The 26,046-nt window shown below is 49.6% G+C and overlaps 1 protein-coding gene across 1 annotated transcript in view; it reads left to right on the forward strand.

The window, feature by feature from the left end:
• Window positions 1-9,697: 9,697 nt before the first annotated feature.
• LOC137412430 (serine/threonine-protein kinase ULK2) overlaps window positions 9,698-26,046 on the forward strand; it is a gene marked incomplete in the record, with an annotated part of 138,914 nt that continues 122,565 nt past the window's right edge. The window contains 1 exon segment of the mRNA XM_078782942.1: window positions 9,698-10,116. Within this exon segment, the coding sequence (XP_078639068.1) occupies window positions 10,027-10,116 (90 nt within the window).

Consider the following 26,046-nt stretch of genomic DNA (forward strand, 5'->3'; position numbering starts at 1 on the left):
AGTTGACCTCCTGTATAAGGATGTATGCATTCTTTGCAACCAACCAGCCCAGCTCTACAAAAATAATCCAGCACAAGCTAGAAAGAAATACAGAGTGCCAGATCATTTGACTGCAGATACACTGAAGGCAAGCTTGCTGAAGACAGCACGGAGATGCGGGGATGACTAGGGCACTGAAGTCACTGGACGCCTGGAAGGGATCAACGACTTGGTAGCAGAAGAAACACTGTACCATTTGCGATGCAAACTTATGTTTGCGAGAGGTGACAGTTTGTCCAAGACTGATGAGGAAGGAAAAAGGAAGAGAGGACAGAGGAGTATTGATGAGGAGCGAGAGGCAGTTTTTATTGAATTCTGTGAATGGTTAGACTCAGAATTAGAGCATGGGGTAATGAACATGGACCAAGTCCATGAAAAGCTGCAGGAGTTTGATCAGCAGAGAAGAGCCTTTCTTATTCAAAGCATTGGCTAAAGATAAAACTTCTAGAGAAATACGAAGACACCTTGTATTTCACAACACAGGAAAGAAGGGCAGATGTACTCTGTCTCAAAGATGGCAACGACAATATTCTGCGAGGGCATCATGCTAATCTTGACCATGGAGATGAGAAGACTCAGATCATAAAGATGGCACTCAAGTTCATATCCAATGATATTGCCTTGATTGATTTAGGTCCAAAGTCATACCCCACCACACACAGTATGACTGACATCGATAGTCAGCTGACACTTGTTCCTGCAAGCCTTCAGATGTTCTTGAGACCGATTGTCAAGACAGACGAAAGAGTTGCCGTTTGGGGGCAGTATTTTATTAAGGCCTGTCGACCTCGGTCTGGAGTATTGCCACACCAAATGGGGCTTGCCATACAACTTGATCATAGATTTGGGTCAAAATGGATGCTCAACAAGTTCCACCGGCTGGGATGCACTGAGTCTTACACGGAGACACAAAACTACAAATACTGCTTCCTTAATAGTCGGAGTGGAGATGATGTTCCAGATACTTCTGGCACTCTTGACACCATTGTGGAGGAAACCGATGAACAGATCAATGATGAGGTTGCGGTTGATGCTGCGCTTGAGGATCAATCAGTGATGACAGCCAAAGTGCCAGCCAGTGAAAGTGAATTGTCAAGTAATGATCAGGTGGTCTTTAAGGAGGTTGGGGAAACAAACAATGCAGTCACTCAGTTTGTTGGAGACAATATAGATTTAAACATTGTCTCTATTCACGGAAACACTCCCTTTCACTCAATGGGTTGGATCGAAGTCACCTCTCCGGCACCACCTTTGCCAGATCCACAGACAACAGCAGCTTTCCCCCGGGTGAAGTTGAAGGCACTCGACAAAGCTAAGATCCTGAGAGGAACTGAAGTAAAGATTATTCCATTTACGAACAGGAAACAGATAGGAACGAACGCGATCATGTTTCTCCCCCTCGCTGAGCTTTCCTCCTCCCTGGCTCATGATCAGCCACTCCTCACTCCAGGTGACACACTCTGGGCAGCGGGGTGGGTGATCAAAGCCAACGATCCTGAGTTCCCACACTCCAACTGGAATGGCTGGATGAAGAGAATCCATGCTAATGATGCAAAGCAGAGCACACAGATCGAGTTCCTCCCAGTTATTGAAGGAGATCCTAATGACCTCAACACCATCTTCACCACTCTGAAAGAGTGCATACGGCGCGCTTGGGTCGCTATAGTGACCTTTGATCTTCCGATTTGGCTGAAGGCTGTGAATATAATAAAGCAGGCAAACCTACCCGTCATTCCAAGGTTGGGTGGTTTTCACCTGCTGAAGTCTTATCTTGGATCAATGGGTAACATCATGGAAGATTCTGGACTACTAGATGTGATCCAGTTGATCTATCCTGGAAGTACGACAGCCAACCACATCATGGATGGAGGATGTTTTGACAAGGCAATCCGTGTTCACCTCCTCATCGATGCAGCCATCTATCAACACATCATGAAACTTGCCTTCACTGAGGAGGAGCGTGGTGACATGAAGACCTTCATGGAGAAGGTGGCTGATGGGAATATGGGAGCCAGACACTCAGACCCAGTAGTGCCAGTGTTTGAGCAAAGGTTTGAAGAAACCTTCAAACGACTCGCAAAAGGAGGAAGAACACCTGCACTCTGGGTGGAGTACCATCACATGGTAGATGTGATCAAGGTCTTTATCACAACTGGGCCAAGAATTCCTACTGTGCAGATGGTACTACAGATGGTACGCAGAACTATCAACACTGGACCCCACGGCTCCTGAGGAGCTATTGCAGTTCACGAGCTGTAATTGTCATGGAGATTGCAGCAACCGGCGATGCAGCTGCAAAAAGAATGGGGTCACGTGCATCTCGGCCTGTGGAGTCTGTAATGGCATTACATGCAGAAACTGCAGTCATGATGTTGTTGAGTCTGAAGAAGACATAGACAATGACTGTTGAAACTTCTGACATTGTGAATGAGAAATAACTCCTGAGTATTATATATGTATGTGAAATAAAAGCTACTTTGTGTGTAAATGTAAAAGTGAAAATATAAATGTTAACAATCAACTCAGAATCATGAAAAACCCTTATTTGACCCCTCATAAGTTACTTAAGGGCCGATTTTAAAAAATAAAAATTCTCGAAAATAATTTTTCGGTACCCGAATTCAACAGCTTTTTTTCTGGGTTTCCCACGGGAGTTGACCTTCAACATTTTAACACATGTTATTACACACCTTTACAAACATATTGGTGAAGAAATTTTTTGGTAACAATTTAGTTAACAGATTTGTGAAATATCTCATAAAATGCCCTTACTACAACCATTTATTTATGAGGGGTTGGTCTCACTCAAGGGAGACTTGACTAACCCAAGATCGGTTCGGGTTTTGAGGGACACAGGAGCCCATCAATCCTTAATGCTTGAAGGCATTTTGCCATTGTCAAAGAGTACCGCAACTGGTGATAGTGTTCGGTTACAAGGGATCGGTGACTGTGTTAGTGCCCCACTTCATGTCATCCATTTGGAATCCGATTTGGTGTCAGGACCGGTCACCGTCGGTTTACAAGCCACGCTTCCTGTAGAGGGAGTATCTGTGATTATCGGGAATGATTTGGCCGGGGGGGCAAATTTATGGTAACCCGAGGGTGGGTAAAGAGCCCCGCAGGGGAAATAACACCACCCCCGCTTGGGATGGCGACAAAAGTTCCAGGTTATTTGTAGGGGGACTGAACTTCAACACAGAGGAAGAAGTTCTGACCTCTGTCTTCAACAAATATGGGCCGCTGGTGGAAGTGCGGGTGGTAAAAGACAGGGAAACGCAACGGTCAAGAGGGTTCGGCTTTGTCACGTTTGCAAGCACAAGAGACGCCAGAGAGGCAGAGAAGAATTGGAATGGTAAGGATTTGGAGGGTCGGACCCTAACAGTAGGGAAGGCATTTCGTAGGCGTCGAGAGGTCTACAGAAGAGGACAACTTGGCAGTAGTTTTGGGGTTGGCAGCAGCCGATATTACTATGGAGGCTCCCAGAGTTACGGCACCTCCCGAAAGAATGAATGTCAGAGCACTGGCCGAGAAGGAGACCACCAGTCAGGTAACGGCTGGGACAAAGGGTCCCACCGTAACTGTTAGGAGTCTGGCGAAGTTGAAGCACTATATACGGGGGAGCCGCCGAGCCGGGGCTCCTACACGGACTAACCGTGAACGCCACGTTCTTAAAGGCGTCCAGGTAGTGAACTTTCCTGCACGGACTAACCGTGAACTCCACGTTCTTAAAGGCGTCCATGTAATGAACTTTCCTCCCCGGACTAACCGTGAACTCCACATTCCTTAAGGCGTCCATGTAGGGAATACTCAGCTGGGCCTCCCGAAAAAGTGCTATCGAGAGGTTTAACTGTGGGGGCTTTGGTCACCACCTCTTAACCGTCATTCAAGAGAAACTAGAAGTGGTTGACGCTTGGTCCAGAGGGAATTAATCTAGGGGATGGTGTGAAATTTTGTTGCTTTATTTTTAAGTGATAACTGTGCCCGGGGGGAACTGATGATTTGGGGGTGTGAGTTATCTGATTTGTTTATCAAAGTTGGCCGGCAAAGAAAGTTTTCGCTGGGTTCAAACTTTCTTTCTTGAAGGGGGGGGAGTGTTATGGATTTATGTGAATTACTATTCAGGTCATTGCTTATTAATGTTTATTCGATTAAAGGTTGTTGTGATTAAAGGGTCAGGAGCCCTTCTGGGGAAAAGGAGACCGGAAACGGAAGAAGAAAAGACACGAGGTCCGGGAGAAGCGGCGATCTTCTTCCTCTTCCTCGCCGAGCTCCGACGCGAGTGGTATCGATATTGAGCAGCGTGGGGGACGCTGCGTTTGAAAGCCTGTCTGGCGAAAGGAGTTACCTGCGCGGGGTAATTACCCATTTACACGTCAAGTCGCCGTGGGTTCGTGCACGGAACCAAGCGTCCGGCACAGTTCGCCTCACCGTCTACAAGGACGCGTACGGGTCGCACCTTGGGCCTCGCGCGCGTTGCAAGCCGCGCTTGGTTTTGCCCCGTTGTTTGGCAAAGCAGCTGTCCCCGGTACGCGACGTGCACGTTTGGAGCACGTCCGCCCGGGGTTCGTTCAACCGCCCGTGTGCGGAGAAGCCGACCTTCACCTAGGTCTGGAGGGGCCCAGAGACATTGTGAGGGACAGTGACCCAAGGGGTCGTGAGTGGGGAACGGGTGGGACACATATGTAAGATGGCCATCTTAGTAATATTGATTGTTGATTGTTGATGGTTGTTGATTGCTCGGGGAATATATTATTGATTATTCCGGATCCTTGGTGTGGGGTTTCTTATTGACCGGAATTCATATTGATTGCATTACGAAAGTGTACAAACTATATATCTTTCTGGCGGGGTCCTCCCACGGTCCGGGGGTCACTGTCACCCAGACCAGGTAGTTACCGGGAGGACCACGTAACACTGTGTATCCTTTTGTCCCTGCCCCGGTAGTCGAGAATAGTACCTTGTTCTGATCTGGCAACCTATTGAACTCTGGGCGGTAATCTTTTGATTCTGGGACCTTGGTTTTGGAGATGTCTGACACGGAGAAAATATTTTCCCAATTCAGTTTGATTTTACTCAACCAATCTCTCCCCAATAGGCATGGAAGTGTCCCCTCTACCACCACAGGTTCTAACAACATCTCTGGGTTATCCAGGTATTTGACTGGTACCTTCACACAACCCAATATAGGGACTACTTCCCCCGTGTAACTACGAAGAGTTATGTTTGTATCAATCAAGGCATACTTAGACAGGTTACTTCTATACACAGTCTCTGAAATCGTGGAACGTGACGCCCCAGTATTCAGGTCCATGGTGATATCACAATGGCCTACAGCCTCTTTTACTTTAATGGGTTTAACGTTATTGTGAGAGTCTTCACCGTTTCGGTACAACCCAAATCCTTCATGGTCTCGTTCCCTATCTGATTCCTGATCGCTGTTGGATTCCACGTACTTGGCGGAACTTACAGTTTTTAAGCCGTACTTCTTCTGTCTTCGATCCTGTTGACTGATGTTCCCTGGACATACCTTGGAAATATGTCCTTTTTCATCGCAGGAATGGCACTTCACATCCCGAGTCGGCAGTTTTCTGTGCGATGATTTGTCCGACCGCAACATTTGCACCAGACTCCGGCCGCCGGCTTGTTGTGTGCTTCCCTTTTCCTCCCACCTTGTACGAAACGTCTCTTCCCCTGCTGGACTCGATTCGCCTCCGCTGCTCCGTCCTTGGTCGCCTCCGAAGATGTCTGACCCATGTGCTCTCGGTGCGCTTTGCTGGCCATCCCGTCCGCCAGACATTTCACCCTGGCCTCCTCAAACGACAAATCCGCCTTGGACAATAAGTTAGTCTGAGTCCGAGACATTTTAGGGTGGAGTCCCCATACCAGCTTGTCTCATAGGGCTTCGTTCAGAAAGGCCCCAAATGAGCACGTCGATGCGAGCTTCTTCAATCGCACGATGTGATCGGCCATTGTCTCGTTCTCTCCCTGGAAAGTTGTCCATAATGTATATCGCTCCGCGATCACGATCGGTTTTGACGTGTAATGGTCTGTCAACAACGCCTTCAGCTGATCGCAAGTTTTCGATTTTGGCGCGGCTGGGTGACACAAGTTCTTCAATAACTTGAACGCTTCTGCACCCACCACGGCCAAAAATAAACTCGCCTGCAGCTCTTCCTCCATCCTGTTCGCCGCCAAAAATGTGTCACATCTGTCCGTGTAGTCCTCGAACAACTCCGCTTTTTCGTCGAAAGGCGCAATGTTCCCGAATACAGCCATTTCGTGATTACGCCTTCCTCTGTCTAATCACCTTATATCCTCGTCGCCAGTTTGTAATATACTGAACTCATGCCTTCACGTCGCCGTATCAGTATCGGAACCGGGTCGAGTGAAAGAGACAGACACTGTCGACTAACGCCATTACAGGACTACTTTATTATACGCATGCACCACTCCTCACTCTGTCTCTGTCATCACGTCATTCAATACAATACTGCATCCCCCCACTCCCTTCCTCTCCCCTCCCACTCCTGTCCCCATCCCTCCCTCTCCTGCTTCCCCCCCCCTCTCCTCCTTCTCCCTCCTCCATCTCCTGCTTCCACCTCCCACTCCTGCTTCCCCCCTCCCTCTCCTGTTCCCCCCTCCCTATCCTGCTTCCCCCCTCCCTCTCCTGCTTTCCCCCTCCCTCCCCTGCTTTCCCCCTCCCTCCCCTGCTTCCGCCCTCCCTCCCCTGCTTCCCCCCTCCCTCCCCTGCTTCCCCCCTCCCCTGCTTCCACCTCCCTCCCTCCCCTGCTTCTCCCTCCCTCCCCTGCTTCCCCCTCCCTCCTCCCTCCCTCCCCTGCTTCCCCCCTCCCCCTCCCCTGCTTCCCCCCTCCCCCTCCCCTGCTTCCCCCCTCCCTCCCTCCCCTGCTCCCCCCCTCCCTCCCTCCCTCCCCTCCTCCCCCCCTCCTTCCCGCTCCATCTCCTGCTTCCTCCTCCCACTCCTGCCTCCCCCCTCCCTCCCCTGCTCCCCCCATCCTCCCCTGCTCCCTCCTCCCTCCCCTGCTTCCCCCTCCCTCCCAACCCCTGCTTCCCCCTCCCTCCCAACCCCTGCCTCCTCCCCTGCCTCCCCCCCTCCCCTGCTTCCCACCTCCCTCTCTCCCTTGCTTCCCACCTCCCTCCCCTGCTTCCCGCCCTCCCTTCCTCCCCTGCTTCCCCCCTCCCTCTCCTGTTCCCCCCTCCCTATCCTGCTTCCCCCCTCCCTCTCCTGCTTTCCCCCTCCCTCCCCTGCTTCCCCCTCCCTCCCCTGCTTCCCCCTCCCTCTCCTGCTTCCCCCTCCCCTGCTTCTCCCTCCCTCCCCTGCTTCCCCCCTCCTCCCTCCCTCCCTCACTCCCCTGCTTCCCTTCTCCCTCCCTCCCTTCTCCCTCCCTCCCCTGCTTCTCCCTCCCTCCCCTGCTTCCCCCCTCCTCCCTCCCTCCCTCACTCCCCTGCTTCCCTTCTCCCTCCCTTCTCCCTCCCTCCCCTGCTTCCCCCCTCCCTCCCTCCCTTGCTTCCCCCCACCCTCCCTCCCTTGCTTCCCCCCACCCTCCCTCCCTTGCTTCCCCCCACCCTCCCTCCCTTGCTTCCCCCCACCCTCCCTCCCTTGCTTCCCCCCACCCTCCCTCCCTTGCTGCCCCCCTCCCTCCCTCCCTTGCTGCCCCCCTCCCTCCCTCCCTTGCTTCCCCCCTCCCTCCCTCCCTTGCTTCCCCCCACCCTCCCTCCCTCACTCCCCTGCTTCCCTTCTCCCTCCCTCCCTCCCTTCTTCCTCCCTCCCCTGCTTCTCCCTCCCTCCCCTGCTTCCCCCCTCCTCCCTCCCTCCCTCACTCCCCTGCTTCCCTTCTCCCTCCCTTCTCCCTCCCTCCCCTGCTTCCCCCCTCCCTCCCTCCCTTGCTTCCCCCCACCCTCCCTCCCTTGCTTCCCCCCTCCTCCCTCCCTCCCTCACTCCCCTGCTTCCCTTCTCCCTCCCTCCCTCCCTTCTCCCTCCCTCCCCTGCTTCTCCCTCCCTCCCCTGCTTCCCCCCTCCTCCCTCCCTCCCTCCCTTGCTTCCCCCCACCCTCCCTCCCTTGCTTCCCCCCTCCTCCCTCCCTCCCTCACTCCCCTGCTTCCCTTCTCCCTCCCTCCCTCCCTTCTCCCTCCCTCCCCTGCTTCTCCCTCCCTCCCCTGCTTCCCCCCTCCTCCCTCCCTCCCCTGCTTCCCCCCTCCTCCCTCCCTCCCTCACTCCCCTGCTTCCCTTCTCCCTCCCTCCCTTCTCCCTCCCTCCCCTGCTTCCCCCCTCCCTCCCTCCCTTGCTTCCCTTCTCCCTCCCTTGCTTCCCCCTCCCTCCCTCGCTTCCCCCCTCCCTCCCTCCCTCCCTCGCTTCCCTCCTCCCTCCCTCGCTTCCCTCCTCCCTCCTTCCCTCGCTTCCCTCCTCCCTCCCTCCCTCCCTCGCTTCCCCCCTCCCTCCCTCGCTTCCCCCCTCCCTGCCTCCCTCGCTTCCTCCCTCCCTCCCCTGCTCCCCCCCTCCCTCCCCTGCTCCCCCCCTGCTTCCCCCCTCCCCTGCTCCCCCCCTGCTTCCCCCCTCCCTCCCAACCCCTGCTTCCCCCCTCCCTCCCAACCCCTGCCTCTCCCCCTCCCTCCCAACCCCTGCTTCCCACCTCCCTCCCAACCCCTGCCTCCCCCCCTCCCTCCCAACCCCTGCCTCCCCCCTCCCTCCCAACCCCTGCCTCCCCCCTCCCTCCCAACCCCTGCCTCCCCCCTCCCTCCCAACCCCTGCCTCCCCCCTCCCTCCCAACCCCTGCCTCCCCCCTCCCTCCCAACCCCTGCCTCCCCCCTCCCTCCCAACCCCTGCCTCCTCCTCCCCTCTCTCCCAACCCCTGCCTCCTCCTCCCCTCTCTCCCAACCCCTGCCTCCTCCTCCCCTCTCTCCCAACCCCTGCCTCCTCCTCCCCTCTCTCCCAACCCCTGCCTCCTCCTCCCCTCCCTCCGAACCCCTCCCTCCTCCCCTCCCTCCTCCCCTCCCTCCCAACCCCAGCCTCCTCCCCTCCCTCCTCCCTTCCTCCCCTGCCTCCTCCCCTCCCTCCCCTGCCTCCTCCCTCCCCTGCCTCCTCCCTTTCCCACCTCCCCTCCTCCTTCCCCCCGGCAATACAGGGTACTCCTGCTAGTATGTGTATGTGTATATATCTCCCAAGATCATGGACATGCTATTTCGTACTTATACACGACTTTACCATTGGGGGTTGGTAAATTGAGAAATTAATTAATAATGAGAAAAAGGAAGAAGAAAAGGAAATCGAGTGGGATTTTAAATGCAATCGTGGATAAAGAGGATGGAAGGTGAGAGAGTGAAGAGTTTATATGGAGTTAAATTTAAAGTGATGGAAAGGAAGATAAATGTATAAAACAGATGTGGGGATAGCAAAGGGGTTCGGGAGAGGGTGGTGGGGGTGATATATTATCAGTAGATTATGTGTACGTAATACATAGATGGAATCTTAAAAGAAAAGACAGGCATATAGCAAGCATGAAATATCATCAAAGATTGAAAGCAAGTGTTAAACAAGCGCAGATTAAAAACTGTAGGAAATGTAATGACAAAAGATGAGGATGAATGCAATTTAAATTTGGGAACACCCTTGTTTGGCGGAGGGATCAGGTGTAAAGCGTCCGCCCTTTAAAGGGCGACAATGTATCTCTACGCCCTCAAAGCCGCTGAAGCGAAGCCTGAAGTAAAATATATCGTTGTTTAGTAACATTTTCGTCCCACATCGATAGTTTTAATATGTCCGTGTTGTGTTTGTTACTTTGTCTCGTTACTGGTTATTAATGAGTTCTTAGTGCCCAAACTCGCACGCAATGCGCAAAACCAAAACAGACGTCACTACGCCGACTCTGCCGCTGTGGGTCTCAGACAAAAGGTGCTTCGTTGTTTTTCTAAATTCGCTTTTGCTGTTTATTTGATTTTAAATGTTTTTAGTTTTAAATTCGCGTCTTCGCCATGGAGAGTGTGGGGGAGTTCGAATACTACAAGAAAGACCTGATCGGACACGGAGCCTTCGCTGTTGTTTTTAAAGGGAGACACAAACTGGTGAGCTTGTCCGTGTCCTCTTCTTCTTCACGGGGTCTTTGAGCGTTCATCAACTCATTCGATATTTCGATTTATATTTGCTCTTGACATTTGTCTTCGCACCGTCTTTCAACATTTACAGAATCATTCATGATGCCGATCGATTATTCGGCGCTCGACTTTCCCTGTTGCTATCCGCAATGGGCACCACCTCCTCCCCGATCCGTGATGGGCACCAACCTCCCCCCCCCCCTCTTGAGCACCAACCCGCTCCCCCTGGGCACCACCTCCCCCCCCCCTGTTCCGCAATGGGCACCACCTCCCCCCCCCTTCCCCCGATTGCTACATATGTCCCCGGGCACCACCTCCTCCCCCCCCCGATCCGTGATGGGCACCAACCCCCCCCTCCCTTGAGCACCAACCCGCTCCCCCTGGGCACCACTTCCCCCCCCCGATCCGTGATGGGCACCAACCCCCCCCCCTTGAGCACCAACCCGCTCCCCCTGGGCACCACCTCCCCCCCCCGATCCGCAATGGGAACCACCCCCCACCCACACCCCCACCCCCCACCCCACCCCCACCCCCACCCCCCCCCACCCCCCCACCCCACCCCCCACCCACCCCTCACCCCCCCCCACCCCCACCCCCACCCCCACCCCCACCCCACCCCCCACCCCCACCCCCACCCCACCCCACCCCCACCCCCACCCCCCCCCCACCCCACCCCCACCCCACCCCACCCCCACCCCCACCACCCACCCACCCCCAACCCCCCACCCCCCACCCCACCCCCACCCCCCACCCCACCCCCACCCCCACCCCCCACCCCACCCCCCACCCCCACCCCCACCCCCCGACCCCACCCCCACCCCACCCCCACCCCCACCCCCACCCCACCCCCCACCCCCACCCCACCCCCCCACCCCCCCCTTCCCCAGAATGCCACATATGCCCCGGGGCACCACCTCCCCTCCGATCCGCAATGGACACGCCCACCCCCCACCACTAGCCTATTTATTTATTTCAATGTTTGTTTGTTTATTTCTTTCCACGTTTGCTTGTTTGTTTACCTATTTATTTATTAGGTTGTTTGTTTATTTCCTTTTTACACACTTTAATTCCTTTAACTTCAGATCATTTGTTAGAACCTTCGCATACCTGTTTTATTGACGTGAACTTCGTCCGTATATGAACAACACCATTAATTTTGCACCAATGTGTAATATACGATACAACTTATGATTACAACCGGCCATATGGCTACAGTTGGTCGATCATCTCGTACCCTCTCGTTCCTCGGTATATACTTTATCATTCATGTTTTGTTGTCGTTTTCCAGTATATAATTTATCATTCATGTTTTGTTGTCGTTTTCCGGTATATACTTTATCATTCATGTTTTGTTGTCATTACTTGGTATATACTTTATCATTCATGTTTTGTTGTCGTTCCTCGGTATATAATTTATCATTCATGTTTTGTTGTCGTTTTCCGGTATATAATTTATCATTCATGTTTTGTTGTCATTACCCGGTATATAATTTATCATTCATGTTTTGTTGTCATTACCCGGTATATAATTTATCATTCATGTTTTGTTGTCGTTTTCCGGTATATAATTTATCATTCATGTTTTGTTGTCGTTCCTCGGTATATAATTTATCATTCATGTTTTGTTGTCGTTTTCCAGTATATAATTTATCATTCATGTTTTGTTATCGTTCCTCGGTATATAATTTATCATTCATGTTTTGTTGTCATTACCCGGTATAATTTATCATTCATGTTTTGTTGTCATTACCCGGTATATAATTTATCATTCATGTTTTGTTGTCATTACCCGGTATATAATTTATCATTCATGTTTTGTTGTCATTACCCGGTATATAATTTATCATTCATGTTTTGTTGTCATTACCCGGTATATAATTTATCATTCATGTTTTGTTGTCGTTTTCCGGTATATAATTTATCATTCATGTTTTGTTGTCATTACCCGGTATATAATTTATCATTCATGTTTTGTTGTCGTTCCCCGATATATAATTTATCATTCATTTTTGTTATTATTACCCGGTATATAATTTATCATTCATGTTTTGTTGTCGTTCCCCAGTATATACTTTATCATTCATGTTTTGTTGTCGTTTTCCAGTATATAATTTATCATTCATGTTTTGTTGTCATTACCCGGTATATAATTTATCATTCATGTTTTGTTGTCGTTCCCCGGTATATACTTTATCATTCATGTTTTGTTGTCGTTTTCCGGTATATACTGTTACGGTTTTCCGCCGCCCTTCCTACTCTTACCAAGGGGAGATTAAGCCCCTTGTTCTTTCTGGGCCGGCGTAACCGAGACTTGAAACGCCCTTCCCGGGCAAACGCAAGGTAGGGTTTCGGGACAAGTCTCGCACGTACCTAAATACCTGCGCCGCCGCGGAAGCGGGGAATCAAGCCTCGCACGAGTCACGTGTAATTTGGGTACACTGAGCGGATTGCGTACCACGTGGTCCGTGCAGTTACCGTTAGTATTGGGACCCGATTCGAGCGGTTCTATTCGTACCACGCTTAGTCAATGATGGAAAATACGAGACGGTCGAATAAAGGAAGAACACTATTTAATTATTATTTACACAAGTATGTACAAGTCGGTAGAAAGCAGAGACACAGAGCAGCCTTAAGCAGTCTTATATTAACCCCAGACATGGGCCCGATCACACTCACAAAGGGAAAATGCAGGTAGAATGGTCACGCGCTGCCTTGGTCGTCCAGGAACGGCTTCACCCGGCGTGGCTCTCCAAGGTCACAGCATGTCACGCGATTAAGGCAAGCAGGCGGTGGAAGGGATCCTTGTAGCGCGTCTCTCGAACAACGGGCAGATGAGGCAGGAGGGAACTGTACGCGTCTCTCAGCGCGTCTGGGCGGTTTTCCACAGCGCGTTTAGTTACCGGCGCGCTATCACTCGCCTAACCCCATAGAGGCTCGGCCTCAAGCTCAACCGAGCGTCCAATTTGGTACGAGCGCTTATAGCTGGGTTCATGCGCGTCTCCTCTCAGAACTCGTAACTCTCATCAAGCGCCTCTCCCATCACTACTTGAGCTCAACACCCAGCGCCTCTCTCATAACTACTCAACTCTCACAGGACTTTAATAACTTGCAAGCTCATCCCTTCGCAAAACTGCTGGAGGGGGCTTTGCGCAACGGGTTTTATTGCCACGCCCTGAGCCCTCTCGAATGTTCCAACCACACCCTGTGACGCAGTGCCGCAGCCACTCCCTTTGAGCCCTGATTGGCGGCTCGCGCTTACCGTCAGCTTCTCCGCCGCTCTCATTCGGTCTTGCCTCGATTTGCCAGGCCTGCCTCGTGTTAATTCGCGCCAAAAAGCCAAAGGCGGCATAAGGAGGCTTAAGGCGGCATAAGGCAATGGAGGTGGCATAAGGCAATGGAGGACCTACTCTCATTATTCTACTCAACGCAAGACTAACACAGGAAAAGGACTATTCTCACACATACTGTACTAAGAAATAACTGAACTAGCGCGAGGCTACATGTTGTTGTGTGACTAAACAATGAGGGGGAAATTTAACCTTTATTGTACAAACTCAAAACCGCAACAATACTTTATCATTCATGTTTTGTTGTCATTACCCGGTATATAATTTATTATTCATGTTTTGTTGTCGTTCCCCAGTATATACTTTATCATTCATGTTTTGTTGTCATTCCCCGGTATATAATTTATCATTCCTGTTTTGTTGTCATTCCCCGGTATATCATTCATGTTTTGTTGTCGTTCCCCAGTATATACTGTTATGAATTTGGTAATGCAACATCTAGAGCTAGGTAGATCTGAATAGGTAGGTATTCGGCTGTCGTGACAGGGACTCTACATGTAATAAGTTATTGATGTTCAGGCGGTTGTCGGGGTAAGATGTATGAGTGTGGATCTACCTGGAGATTCGAGTGTTAAATAGTGAGGGATTAAAGGTAACGCCCCTGTGAGTATCACCTAGTAATCAAACCTTTGTCCTTTATGGCACTGCAAACCACATAAACATTAGTTAGGTCCTTAGCGCAACATTAAATAATCCCCTTTCCCTGACAAGGACTTCGTATTAAATTGACAGGAAACCAGGTCAAAAACACCACCACAATTGGCCGCCACCGTGTACACCTCCAAAGGCCTACAAACCTGGCCGGCACGTGTTATGCCAGGACCGCAGGGTCGCGTAACGGGGGAGATGTCAGGAGTCGCGGGAGGCTTTGATTGGCTGAGGAGTGCGCAATGTGACGTCATCGACCACCAATATAGGCGACGGTCGGACGCCATTTCAGGAGTTGAGTTGAGTTCGTGGCAGGCACTGCAGACGCAGGCAGGCACCAGAGAGTTGAGCGGTGGTGGAGAGTTGGAGAGGACACGCCATTCCAGTCGCAGTTCGAGTGCAGTTCGGGTTGTAGGGAGTCGCAGGAGACACACGAGAGCACACCCAGTTGGCACTGAGCAGTTCGTTGGCACTTGGCTGCCAGCACTCCCGCGTCGTCGAGTCGAGTGGAGTTGAAAGGAGTCCTTCCTGTCCCTGGTCAAGTGGAGCCGCTGGCCTGCGTCGGACGCGTGGTGCTTGGAGCGAGGGGCCTCGTGGTGTGCGATCGGGCCGGAAGGAGCGGTGCTGGACACCAACAATACAAGACGACAAAGACAGATAAGCCCGATCTCCGCGTATATTTTGAACGACGGGACGTGTTATTTTCGTGATTAATCTCCCTCGTTTGTGTTTGATATCAGTCGTGTGGGGACGTCCCGATTTAGTTATTAGTATTACCGGCGCGTGTTTTTTTCACTGTAATTACTTTAAAATAATAAACCCTTATATTACTTTTTGTACATAATATCTGAACGCAGTTTTCCTGGGTGTTTGATTTTAATAGATAAGGTTGCGGAGCCTTCGCTGCGCCCCGCCATTCCGCGCGTTGGTGTTGAACTTGAGTCCGCCATTGAGTGTTCGCCTCGGGAGTTAAAGTCTCGCAAATCGGTCATCCGTAACTGTGGTGTTAATCACGGTTACGCGATGAGTGGTGTCAGGAGTGTAGGATTTGAACCCGTCGGACAAATTTTTTTTGTCCGCGGCGAGACATCGACACGGTCGGACAAATTTTTTTGTCCGCGGGGAGACATCGACACGGTCGGGCGTACATTGCGCCCGACGTTCGAACGCAAAATTTTTATAGTCGAGGCGGAGAAATTTAATAATCAATCGGGCAAACGGAGCGCGATATCGTGTCTTCGTCAAATTTAAATTGTGTTACTGGAATTATTAAGATAAATACGCGCGCGGGAAACAATCTTCCGGAAAGCGGATGTCGGAAATTGACGAGATGGAAGTACGCAGCGAGGCCTCCGTCAGCGTCGGGAGTGAGCCGGAAATGGGGGATAAGGAGGATAGCGTTGGAACTTTCCCCGCCGCTGGGACGGCCCCGATAGATCTCCAGACCATAGTAAATTTAATAAATGCTCAGAGGGCCGAGGGTGAGCGAAACCTTGCAGAAATTCGGGGAGACATGAGGGCTCAGAGTGAGCGATTGGAGAACCAAATGGAGGTAATGAGGGACGAAGCGAGGGCTCGGAGTGAAAAATTGGAGGTAATGAGGGACGAAGCGAGGGCTCGGAGTGAAAAAATGGGGGCTCAGGAGCCGGGAATGGCAAAATTGGGAATTGCACAGGGAATGGCAATTGAAGTAAATGGGGAGACCGCAGGTCCACAGGTGGATGGGGAATGTCCACAGGTGGATGGGGAATGTCCACAGGTGGATGGGGAATGTGTACAGGTAGAGGGGGAATGCCTGCAGGTAAACGTTGAGTGTCCACAGGTGAGCGGGGAAGGAAATTTGGAATGTGAGAGTTGTAATGGGGAATGTTTCCCACATTCTGGCCTGGTTGTTTATCGGGACCGTGTGGATGTCACAACACCCCAACCGGGGGATGAATTTGGAATTGTGCAGCACCAGGGCGGTGGTGCGGAGCAAGAGGGGGTAGAGTTTTTGGGGGTCCATGCGATAGAGCCGGACCGGGTATTTATTGGGGATATTGATCAAAGCCTGGCGGGGCCAGGAATGATTTCTAATGATGAGGATGAGTTGATCCAGCGGCTGGAGACCTGTGACAGTCCCATGGAGGTAGAGCTTGTTCAGGCCCAAAGGAGTCTGGGGGAAGAGGTGAGTTGGTCCAAGGAGGTGGTTGGAATGACCGAGGGGACGCTCACTGTACACTGCTATTTGGAAACCGAGGCTCCAAAATTGGACAACCACTAGGGGGAGTGTGTTGGCTCCGGGCTGGATTTGGATCTTGGAGGATCGGGAGATAGAGCTTCTGGAGATTTGGTCCCTGTAGGGAATTTGGATCAACTGCAGGGAGGGGCAGAACAACCGGTGGTAGAGGTTGTTCCCTGCAGCTGCGGAATGGCAGTGGGAATGAAAATTTGTAAAATAAAATTACAATGGGAAATTGATTTGGAGCAGCCATGGTTTGGATTGGTCCCCGGGCTGCGGGATCTGGATATGGAGAGGTCATGGGTGATGGCCTCGGGCAAAAGTTGCCCCTTTCAAAATTTGGGTATGCCAGCCAGCTGGGGGGCTGTGATGGCGAGATTTGGACGTGGGGTCCAGCCTTGGGTGTCGAGGTACGACCTGGGTCCCACGGGGGGTCTGGTGGAGTGTGGCGTCCCTTGTCCGTCGGGGCGCCGTCCGAGCTGGTGGCTCGGGCCGGCAGGGTCACCGGACCCTGGTGGGGGTTAAGACCTCCAGAGGGGTCCGAGGTGGTTTCTCAAGCCTGGGATGGCAAATATTGAGGACCACTGGGGGGAGGTGTTGTGGGTCGCGCTTTGGTGGTGGCACCGCAGATGGCCAGCTTGGGACTGATGTGGTGACCACCCGGGCATGCGGCCTGGCACTCTCCTCCAGGGACTCTGGGACAACCAGCATGTGGTGACCTGGCATGGTGGTTGGTCTATGGACGCGGGTCAAACCGAATGGACAGGGATGGAGATAGCCTGCCGGACAACCATTGGGGCATCTGTGGAACGTGATGGTGTGAGCGACCTTCCACAGATGCTCCGTTGTGATTTATGGACTCTCGGGTTGGGAAGAGAGCCATGGGGATGTGAATCGGGAGATGTGTAACGACGAGCCGAGCATATGGGCCATGCTCGGCTGGCATGTGTATGGCAAAGCATCCTTCTTTGGTGAGGTGAGTGAAATGTGACAAATGGTTGGCATGGGTAATCTGTGGGTTAGATGCAAATTTAAGGGTGGATTGTGAAATGCCATGGTGGACACTGTATAGTGACGCCATTATTGATCCAGGTGTGTAGACCAAAGTGTTGGAGGCTGTGATGAAATTAATAGGGTAGCAAGACACAGCTTTCAACTGGTTGCGGGGGCAACTGTGCTGATATTTGGGACGCGGGATCCTGGGGATGCAGTTGTGTAGCCTGAGGGTCAACGTGGTGCTGTGCATGTCCGAGGTGTGTGGACCATGTCTTCTGGGTGAGTCTCCTGGTGGAGCATGGCTGTTGACTGGACCTTGGTGTGGTCAAGTGTGGGTGAGCACTGGGGGGCTGCAGTTCTGTAGTCGGACTGGGGGATGATGGGGAGGTGCAGGGGACGTGGCTGTAGGGATGCCACGCACTGCGACCGTGCCCCCCAGGGCCGAGGTTGTGTGTGCGGTAGTGTGTGTTGTGGCAGCAAGTGCTCACCACATTGGCCAGCTGGGGCTGCTGCAGCTGTGTTCCTCGCAGGGGGGCCGAAGGATGGATGGTGGGTCGCACCCTTATGGACACTCATGGGCCATGTTGGCGTTTTGACTGCTCACCTTGTCCCGGTGACCCTTGCACGGTAGAGGTGCAGAGCTGTCGTGGCCACAGGTAGTTGTGTAGTGATGATCACCGTTGGATGCGGATCCACATACCTGCCAGTGTAGTGGGGACAAAAGAGAAATTTGGAAGTATTTGGTAGGCCCAATGTGAAATTTTGGGAATTGTATGGGTGGATTGCACTTTGAACCTGACCAACCTGCAACTACCTGCACTTAAGGTGAGTGCTTTGAGGAGTACTGTCCCAGGCTTCAGGATTTGCTTTGGAAATTGGGGACATGTAAATTGGAGTTGGGAGGCGGGTGAGAGTGATGACATGGCCGGTGAGGGGATGGAATGGGAGCCACAGTGTCTTGTGGGTGGCGTATGTTTTTGTATTGTGGTTAGGTGTTTTGATGTGGTCGTGAGAGTGGAACCTGGAGAGTGAGTGATGATTATTGGAGATAATGAGGGGCGATAAATTGTGCTTTTTGGAAATGTGCTAATGGAAATGTGTAAGGATTCAATGATTCGAACTGTGAATGGGATTTCACATTGGCAGGCCATGGCAAGCCTTGTAACACCTTTTACACCATCTATGAATTGTACTGAATTGTGCTGAGTTGTGTGGAGAATTGAATGGCAGCGGGGGAGGAAGTGTGTTTTGGGGTCTTGTGGGTGGGGAAGGTGTGTGTGTCCGCAGGTACAGAGCAGGCTCTGAGGAGCGATGCCTGCGGGCCCCCCTCTGCGGCAATTACCCCTGGCAGCCGGTGGTAACTGGAAATTGGAGCTCGTCGGTGGAGGGTCTGGTTGGGCGCCGCGGGGTGAGGAAGTCCCCCGGTGACCCGTGTTGCTGCGTGAAAGCAGGAGGCAAAGGAGCCTGGTGTGTGTGGAGACCCTCACCGGCGAGGTAACGGCGGAAAGGGGCTGTTGGGCTGTCACGGGGCCAAGAGGTAAAGGGGGGGGGGGGCAATAAATTTGTAAGTCGGTTGACTTGTTTTTGGGACTGCGGGCACCACAGCCTGATGCGCCCCCACCATCTTTTGTGCGGTACCTCCCCGCTGCCTAGTTGAGGAATGCACACACACGTGAATGACATCAATGCCATGGTCCTGCAGGGGGTGTATTGAAATAAGTGCTTTGTTGATTTTTGAAATGCCTTGATGACCTATGGAATGAGAATGAGTGGTTAAGGGGTCTGTGTTGCATGAATGTGGGCGAAATCCACCGAGCCGTGTCACTCACCTGTAACATCTGGACAGGGCCCGTGGAAATTTAGTGGGATGCATTGGGGATGGCCCCGCAGGTAAGGTTGTGTCTTGTGGCATCCACCGGGGGACGCGGTCTGTAGACCGGGGTATGTACAAAGGTTAGAGTTTTGAGTTTTGGAAAGATGGTTAAGTTTTGTGGTTAAGTTAGTGTTGTGTGTTGTTGTTTCCTCCCTCCACAGGAACAACGAAGAAGATGTACATACTTGCATGATGGTTAAGGGGTTCAGCATGTTAAGGAAGTGTAGGTAGGTAGTCCGACTCACTTCCCACAGCCCTTCCTGATTTATTTCATAGGTTAATTAAGTGTGTGACAGTAAGTGTTAAGGCTGGAATGGTAGCCCTGCGGTGAACCTTGCAGGAGCTACGGTTCCAGGGGGGGGGCTGTGTTATGAATTTGGTAATGCAACATCTAGAGCTAGGTAGATCTGAATAGGTAGGTATTCGGCTGTCGTGACAGGGACTCTACATGTAATAAGTTATTGATGTTCAGGCGGTTGTCGGGGTAAGATGTATGAGTGTGGATCTACCTGGAGATTCGAGTGTTAAATAGTGAGGGATTAAAGGTAACGCCCCTGTGAGTATCACCTAGTAATCAAACCTTTGTCCTTTATGGCACTGCAAACCACATAAACATTAGTTAGGTCCTTAGCGCAACATTAAATAATCCCCTTTCCCTGACAAGGACTTCGTATTAAATTGACAGGAAACCAGGTCAAAAACACCACCACAATTGGCCGCCACCGTGTACACCTCCAAAGGCCTACAAACCTGGCCGGCACGTGTTATGCCAGGACCGCAGGGTCGCGTAACGGGGGAGATGTCAGGAGTCGCGGGAGGCTTTGATTGGCTGAGGAGTGCGCAATGTGACGTCATCGACCACCAATATAGGCGACGGTCGGACGCCATTTCAGGAGTTGAGTTGAGTTCGTGGCCGGCACTGCAGACGCAGGCAGGCACCAGAGAGTTGAGCGGTGGTGGAGAGTTGGAGAGGACACGCCATTCCAGTCGCAGTTCGAGTGCAGTTCGGGTTGTAGGGAGTCGCAGGAGACACACGAGAGCACACCCAGTTGGCACTGAGCAGTTCGTTGGCACTTGGCTGCCAGCACTCCCGCGTCGTCGAGTCGAGTGGAGTTGAAAGGAGTCCTTCCTGTCCCTGGTCAAGTGGAGCCGCTGGCCTGCGTCGGACGCGTGGTGCTTGGAGCGAGGGGCCTCGTGGTGTGCGATCGGGCCGGAAGGAGCGGTGCTGGACACCAACAATACAAGACGACAAAGACAGATAAGCCCGATCTCCGCGTATATTTTGAACGACGGGACGTGTTATTTTCGTGATTAATCTCCCTCGTTTGTGTTTGATATCAGTCGTGTGGGGACGTCCCGATTTAGTTATTAGTATTACCGGCGCGTGTTTTTTTCACTGTAATTACTTTAAAATAATAAACCCTTATATTACTTTTTGTACATAATATCTGAACGCAGTTTTCCTGGGTGTTTGATTTTAATAGATAAGGTTGCGGAGCCTTCGCTGCGCCCCGCCATTCCGCGCGTTGGTGTTGAACTTGAGTCCGCCATTGAGTGTTCGCCTCGGGAGTTAAAGTCTCGCAAATCGGTCATCCGTAACTGTGGTGTTAATCACGGTTACGCGACAATACTTTATCATTCATGTTTTGTTGTCGCTCCCCCGAATTTAATTCATGTGTTGTTGTCATTACCCGATATATCATTCATGTTTTGTTGTCGTTCCCCAGCATATCTTTCATGTTTTGTTGTCGTTCCCCGGCATTTCATTCATGTGTTGTTGGCGTTCTCCGGCATATCATTCATGTTTTGTTGGCTTTCCTCAGCATATCGTTCATTTTGTTTTGTTGTTGTTGTTGTTGTTCCAGGCATATCATTCATTTTGTTTTGTTGTTGTCGTTCCAGGCATATCGTTCATTTTGTTTTGTTGTTGTTCCAGGCATATCGTTCATTTTGTTTTGTTGTTGTCGTTCCAGGCATATCGTTCATTTTGTTTTGTTGTCATTGTTCCAGGCATATCGTTCATTTTGTTTTGTTGTCATCGTTCAAAGCATATCATTCATGTTGTTTTGTTGTTGTCGTTCCTGGCATATCGTTCATGTTGTTTTGTTGTCATTGTCATTTTGTTTTGTTGTTGTCTTCCCTGGCATATCATTCATGTTGCTTTGTTGTTGTCTTTCCTGGCATATCGTTCATGTTTTTTTGTTGTCGTCTACCCTGGCATATCATTCATGTTGTTTTGTTGTCGTCTTCCCTGGCATATCGTTCATGTTGTTTTGTTGTCGTCTTCCCTGGCATATCGTTCATGTTGTTTTGTTGTCATCTTCCCTGGCATATCGTTCATGTTGTTTTGTTGTCGTCTTCCCGGGCATATCGTTCATGTTGTTTTGTTGTCATCTTCCCTGGCATATCATACATGTTTTTTTGTTGTCGTCTTCCCTGGCATATCGTTCACGTTGTTTCGTTGTCGTCTTCCCTGGCATATCGTTCATGTTTTTTTGTTGTCATCGTTCAAAGCATATCGTTCATGTTGTTTTGTTGTTGTCGTTCCTGGCATATCGTTCATTTTGTTTTGTTGTTGTCTTCCCTGGCATATCATTCATGTTGCTTTGTTGTTGTCTTTCCTGGCATATCGTTCATGTTGTTTTGTTGTCATCTTCCCTGGCATATCGTTCATGTTGTTTTGTTGTCGTCTTCCGTGGCATATTGTTCATGTTGTTTTGTTGTCGTCTTCCCTGGCATATCGTTCATGTTGTTTTGTTGTCGTCTTCCCTGGCATATCGTTCATGTTTTTTTGTTGTCATCGTTCAAAGCATATCGTTCATGTTGTTTTGTTGTTGTCGTTCCTGGCATATCGTTCATGTTGTTTTGTTGTCATCTTCCCTGGCATATCGTTCATGTTGTTTTGTTGTCGTCTTCCCTGGCATATCGTTCATGTTGTTTTGTTGTCGTCTTCCCTGGCATGTCGTTTTGTTGTCGTCTTCCCTGGCATATCATTCATGTTGTTTTGTTGTCATCTTCCCTGGCATATCGTTCATGTTTTTTTGTTGGCGTCTTCCCTGGCATATCGTTCATGTTGTTTTGTTGTCGTCTTCCCTGGCATATCATTCATGTTGTTTTGTTGTCGTATTCCCTGGCATATCGTTCATGTTGTTTCGTTGTCGTCTTCCCTGGCATATCGTTCATGTTTTTTGTCCCCCGTCACACAGCGTAGCGAAAGGGGGACTATGGCTTTCCCCTCCGTCCGTGTGTCCGTCCGTGTGTCCGTGCGTGTGTCCGTGCATGCGTAAGCGAAGGACCGCATTCGAATTTGGTGTGTGGGTGGAACCCACGTCAAAATCCAAGATGGCCGCCACCACATATATGTATGAACCTTGTGAGTGAAATATCTCGAAAAATAAGCGAAGTACCAACTGCTAATCTGGTGTGTGGGTGTATCTAGGCACAAGGAAGAACGCTATTGAAAATTGGGGTGCCACGTCAAAATCCAAGATGGCCGCCACCATATATATGTCTGAACCTTGTGAGAGAAATATCTTGAAAAATAAGCGAAGTACCAACTTCTAATCTGGTGTGTGGGTGTATCTAGGCACAAGCAAGAACGCTGTTTAAAATTGGGTCGCCATGTCAAAATCCAAGATGGCCGCCGCCATGTATGTCTGAACCTTGTGAGATGAATATCTTGAAAAATAAGCGAAATACCAACTTCTAATTTGGTGTGTGGGTGTATCTCGGCATAAGGAAGAACGCTATTGTAAATTGGGTCGCCATGTCAAAATTCAAGATGGCCGCCACCATATATATGTCTGAAACTTGTGAGCGTAATATCTTGAAAAATAAGCAAAGTACCAACTTCTAATCTGGTGTTTGGGTGTATCTAGGCACAAGGAAGAACGCTATTGAAAATTGGGTCGCCACGTCAAAATCCAAGATGGCCGCCGCCATGTATGTCTGAACCTTGTGAGCGGAATATCTTGAAAAATAAGCGAAGTACAGAATACGAAGTACGAAAGTACGAAGTACGAAAAATAAGCGAAGAAAATCACAATACAGAATCGCATTTAATCAAAATCAGCCGTCCACAACTTTTTGAGATATCCTGCTTTGTATTGTTTTTGGTCCTATCTCCCAATGTTGAAGAATCACTTTAAAAATTATACTATCCAGATACAGATCTGGATCTTCACCAAAATTGAATTGATTCTTCCTTGTCGTACAGCCAACCTGTCCACCAATTTTCGTCCAAATCCGTCCATAATATTTTGAGATATCCTGCTATATGTTGGTTTTAGCCCTATCACTCAATGGTGAAGAATCACTTCAAAAATTAAATAATTCTCATGTCCGAATCTTGTACCATATCTATGGCCTTAAAATGCCTGTTGTTGTGTTGTTTATATCCGTATCCATATTCAGATCTTCACCAAAATCGAATTGACAATTCCTTGTCACACACACACAACCTGTCCACAAAGTTTCGTCCAAATCCGTCCATACATTTTTGAGATATCCTGCCATGTATCGTTTTTGGCCCTATCTCCCAATGTTGAAGAATCATTTAAAAATTCTAGTAGCCGGACCCGTATCCTGATGTTCACCAAAATCTAATTATTTCGTCCTTGCCACATACGCTACCTTTTCGTCCGAATCCATCCGCAACTTTTTGAGATATCTTGTTAACAAACAAATGGATAAACAAATGAAAAATCGGTCAGAGACCGAGGACTTGCCGGAATGTACTTTTTTTTTTTCATTGGCCATTGTGGATCAAGTTTTTCGGTTTTTCCAAGATGGCGGCCGAACCATGTGACCAATGACGTCATCATTTGTTTTCTAAACTAATATATTCCTAGATTATGCTCAAGAAATTTCATCTTGATCGGATGAAGTTTTGTACTTGTCGAATTATGACGTCATAATGGAGGCACCTATGACATCATCATTAACATATTTATTCCCCATGGAGAGTTCTTTACAATGAGCCATGTCTCAATTTTTTCTATTCAGCACTTTCGGAGATATAGAGCTGTAAAGATTTTTGGTTTTTCCAAGATGGCAGCCGAACCACGTGACCGATGACGTCATCATTATTATTTTTTCTCCACCAGTTTATGCCGACATGGCGCTCAAGAAATTGCATCTTGATCGGATGAGGTTTTGTAGTTATCGAATTATCGAATTATTACGTCATAATGGAGGCCTTGGGCCAAGATAGTTAAAAATTGGGTGCAGTCTATTTCAGGGCAAGACAAATATGTGTGTGTAAAGTATGGCGATTCTATGTGCAACGATGTAGACCTAGTACTGCGCACAAACAAACAAACAGACAGACAGACAAACCAACCAACCAACATACTTGCCGGAATCTTTTCCGGCAAGTAACAAACAAACAGACAAACAGACAGACAGACAGACAGGGGTGAAAACCTAACCTCCATCCACCTTTGGTGGCGGAGGTAATAATAACATCTTACTATAATTCACCAAATGTCCGTCTGTCCGTTCGAAGGTACCGCAAAAACAGCTCAGCTGATTGCAACGATATTTTGGGTGGGCATTCCTGGGACCCCTGGGAGTAAAATAGGATATATTGTTTTTCCAATTTTTCTAATTTTTCCAATTTTCCAGTTTTTCCAAACACGATGGAATAATATTTACCGATATGAACAGTGATGTGGCTTTTATTGAAATTCTACAAATACTGTTTAGATTTTGATGACAATTATGAACCTGCCGCGAATGAGGAAGTGGGCAGATGACGGCAATGCACGAGTTTGATAATATCCAAATACAACCGTCATTCAATCGTAATGTTAAATCGTTAAACGTTAATCATGTTAATCGTTTTGTTGAAGTATCAATTGATGATTGGAATTGAGTGAATACAATTACGATTTTGAATTCGTAATTGTATTCACCCAACCGTACGGAACTTCACATCAGGATTTAAATATTTGTTTATGTCACGAATGTTGTTAAAAGTTTATTTTTTATATTAATGCTATTTAACTTGTGATTGGAGTTGTGCTGTTTGGAATGAAAAAAGATATCTACTTTTAAGTGAAATTACGATATTTAAGTGAAAGACGAAATGCCGTGACGGTTTCTACTTTCTAAACGTGAATTCGCGGATCGCCATATGCAGATTCGCCATTGACTGGGTATGGAACAAACGTACCCGTTTGTTTGCCAAGGGGTACGTTTTTCATGGAAGTCCTTCACGAACTTGCTGTCCATGTCTGACGTGCAACTGAAGGTGCTACAGTAATGTGGAATTTATTGGTTTCATGCTTTAGCATTCGCCGTTTCTGCATTGTCTGTTTGCTTCTGGCCTCCCACCCATGCGTAGCACGGGTACCTCACTAGTATTGTTAATGTCATTACAAAACAATCTTAACAGTCACTACTCATGTTTAACACTAAACTGAAAGGGAAGAAACCCAACGTTCTTGAGGCATTATATGTTTTTTTGTGTACCCCACAGACTGACAAACCCAAGCCTAGATCTACTGTAATCTATATACCCCAGGAAGGATAACATGACACTTTCTGCCGCTCCTGTTCGTGTTTGTTGTCTTTTTTTTTCATTTTTTTTTCATGTGTTTCGCCTCATGTTACATCCTCATTGAGGCTCGCAGATAGATGTGCTTGCTTTATGTTGGTGAAGTACAACATGCTGTCTTTTGCTTAAATCCATCAGTGAAGCGACGTGTCAGCACGGCTCATTATTATATATCGTACAGCATCCCGGTACACACTCTCCATTCATGTGTAAGCGTAGACTTTACCAACAATGCTAATCTGGACCATTAGGTGAT

This window comes from Myxine glutinosa, chromosome 8, assembly GCF_964187855.1.
Source record: "Myxine glutinosa chromosome 8, kmMyxGlut1.1, whole genome shotgun sequence".
Classification (NCBI taxonomy): Eukaryota; Metazoa; Chordata; class Myxini; order Myxiniformes; family Myxinidae; genus Myxine; species Myxine glutinosa.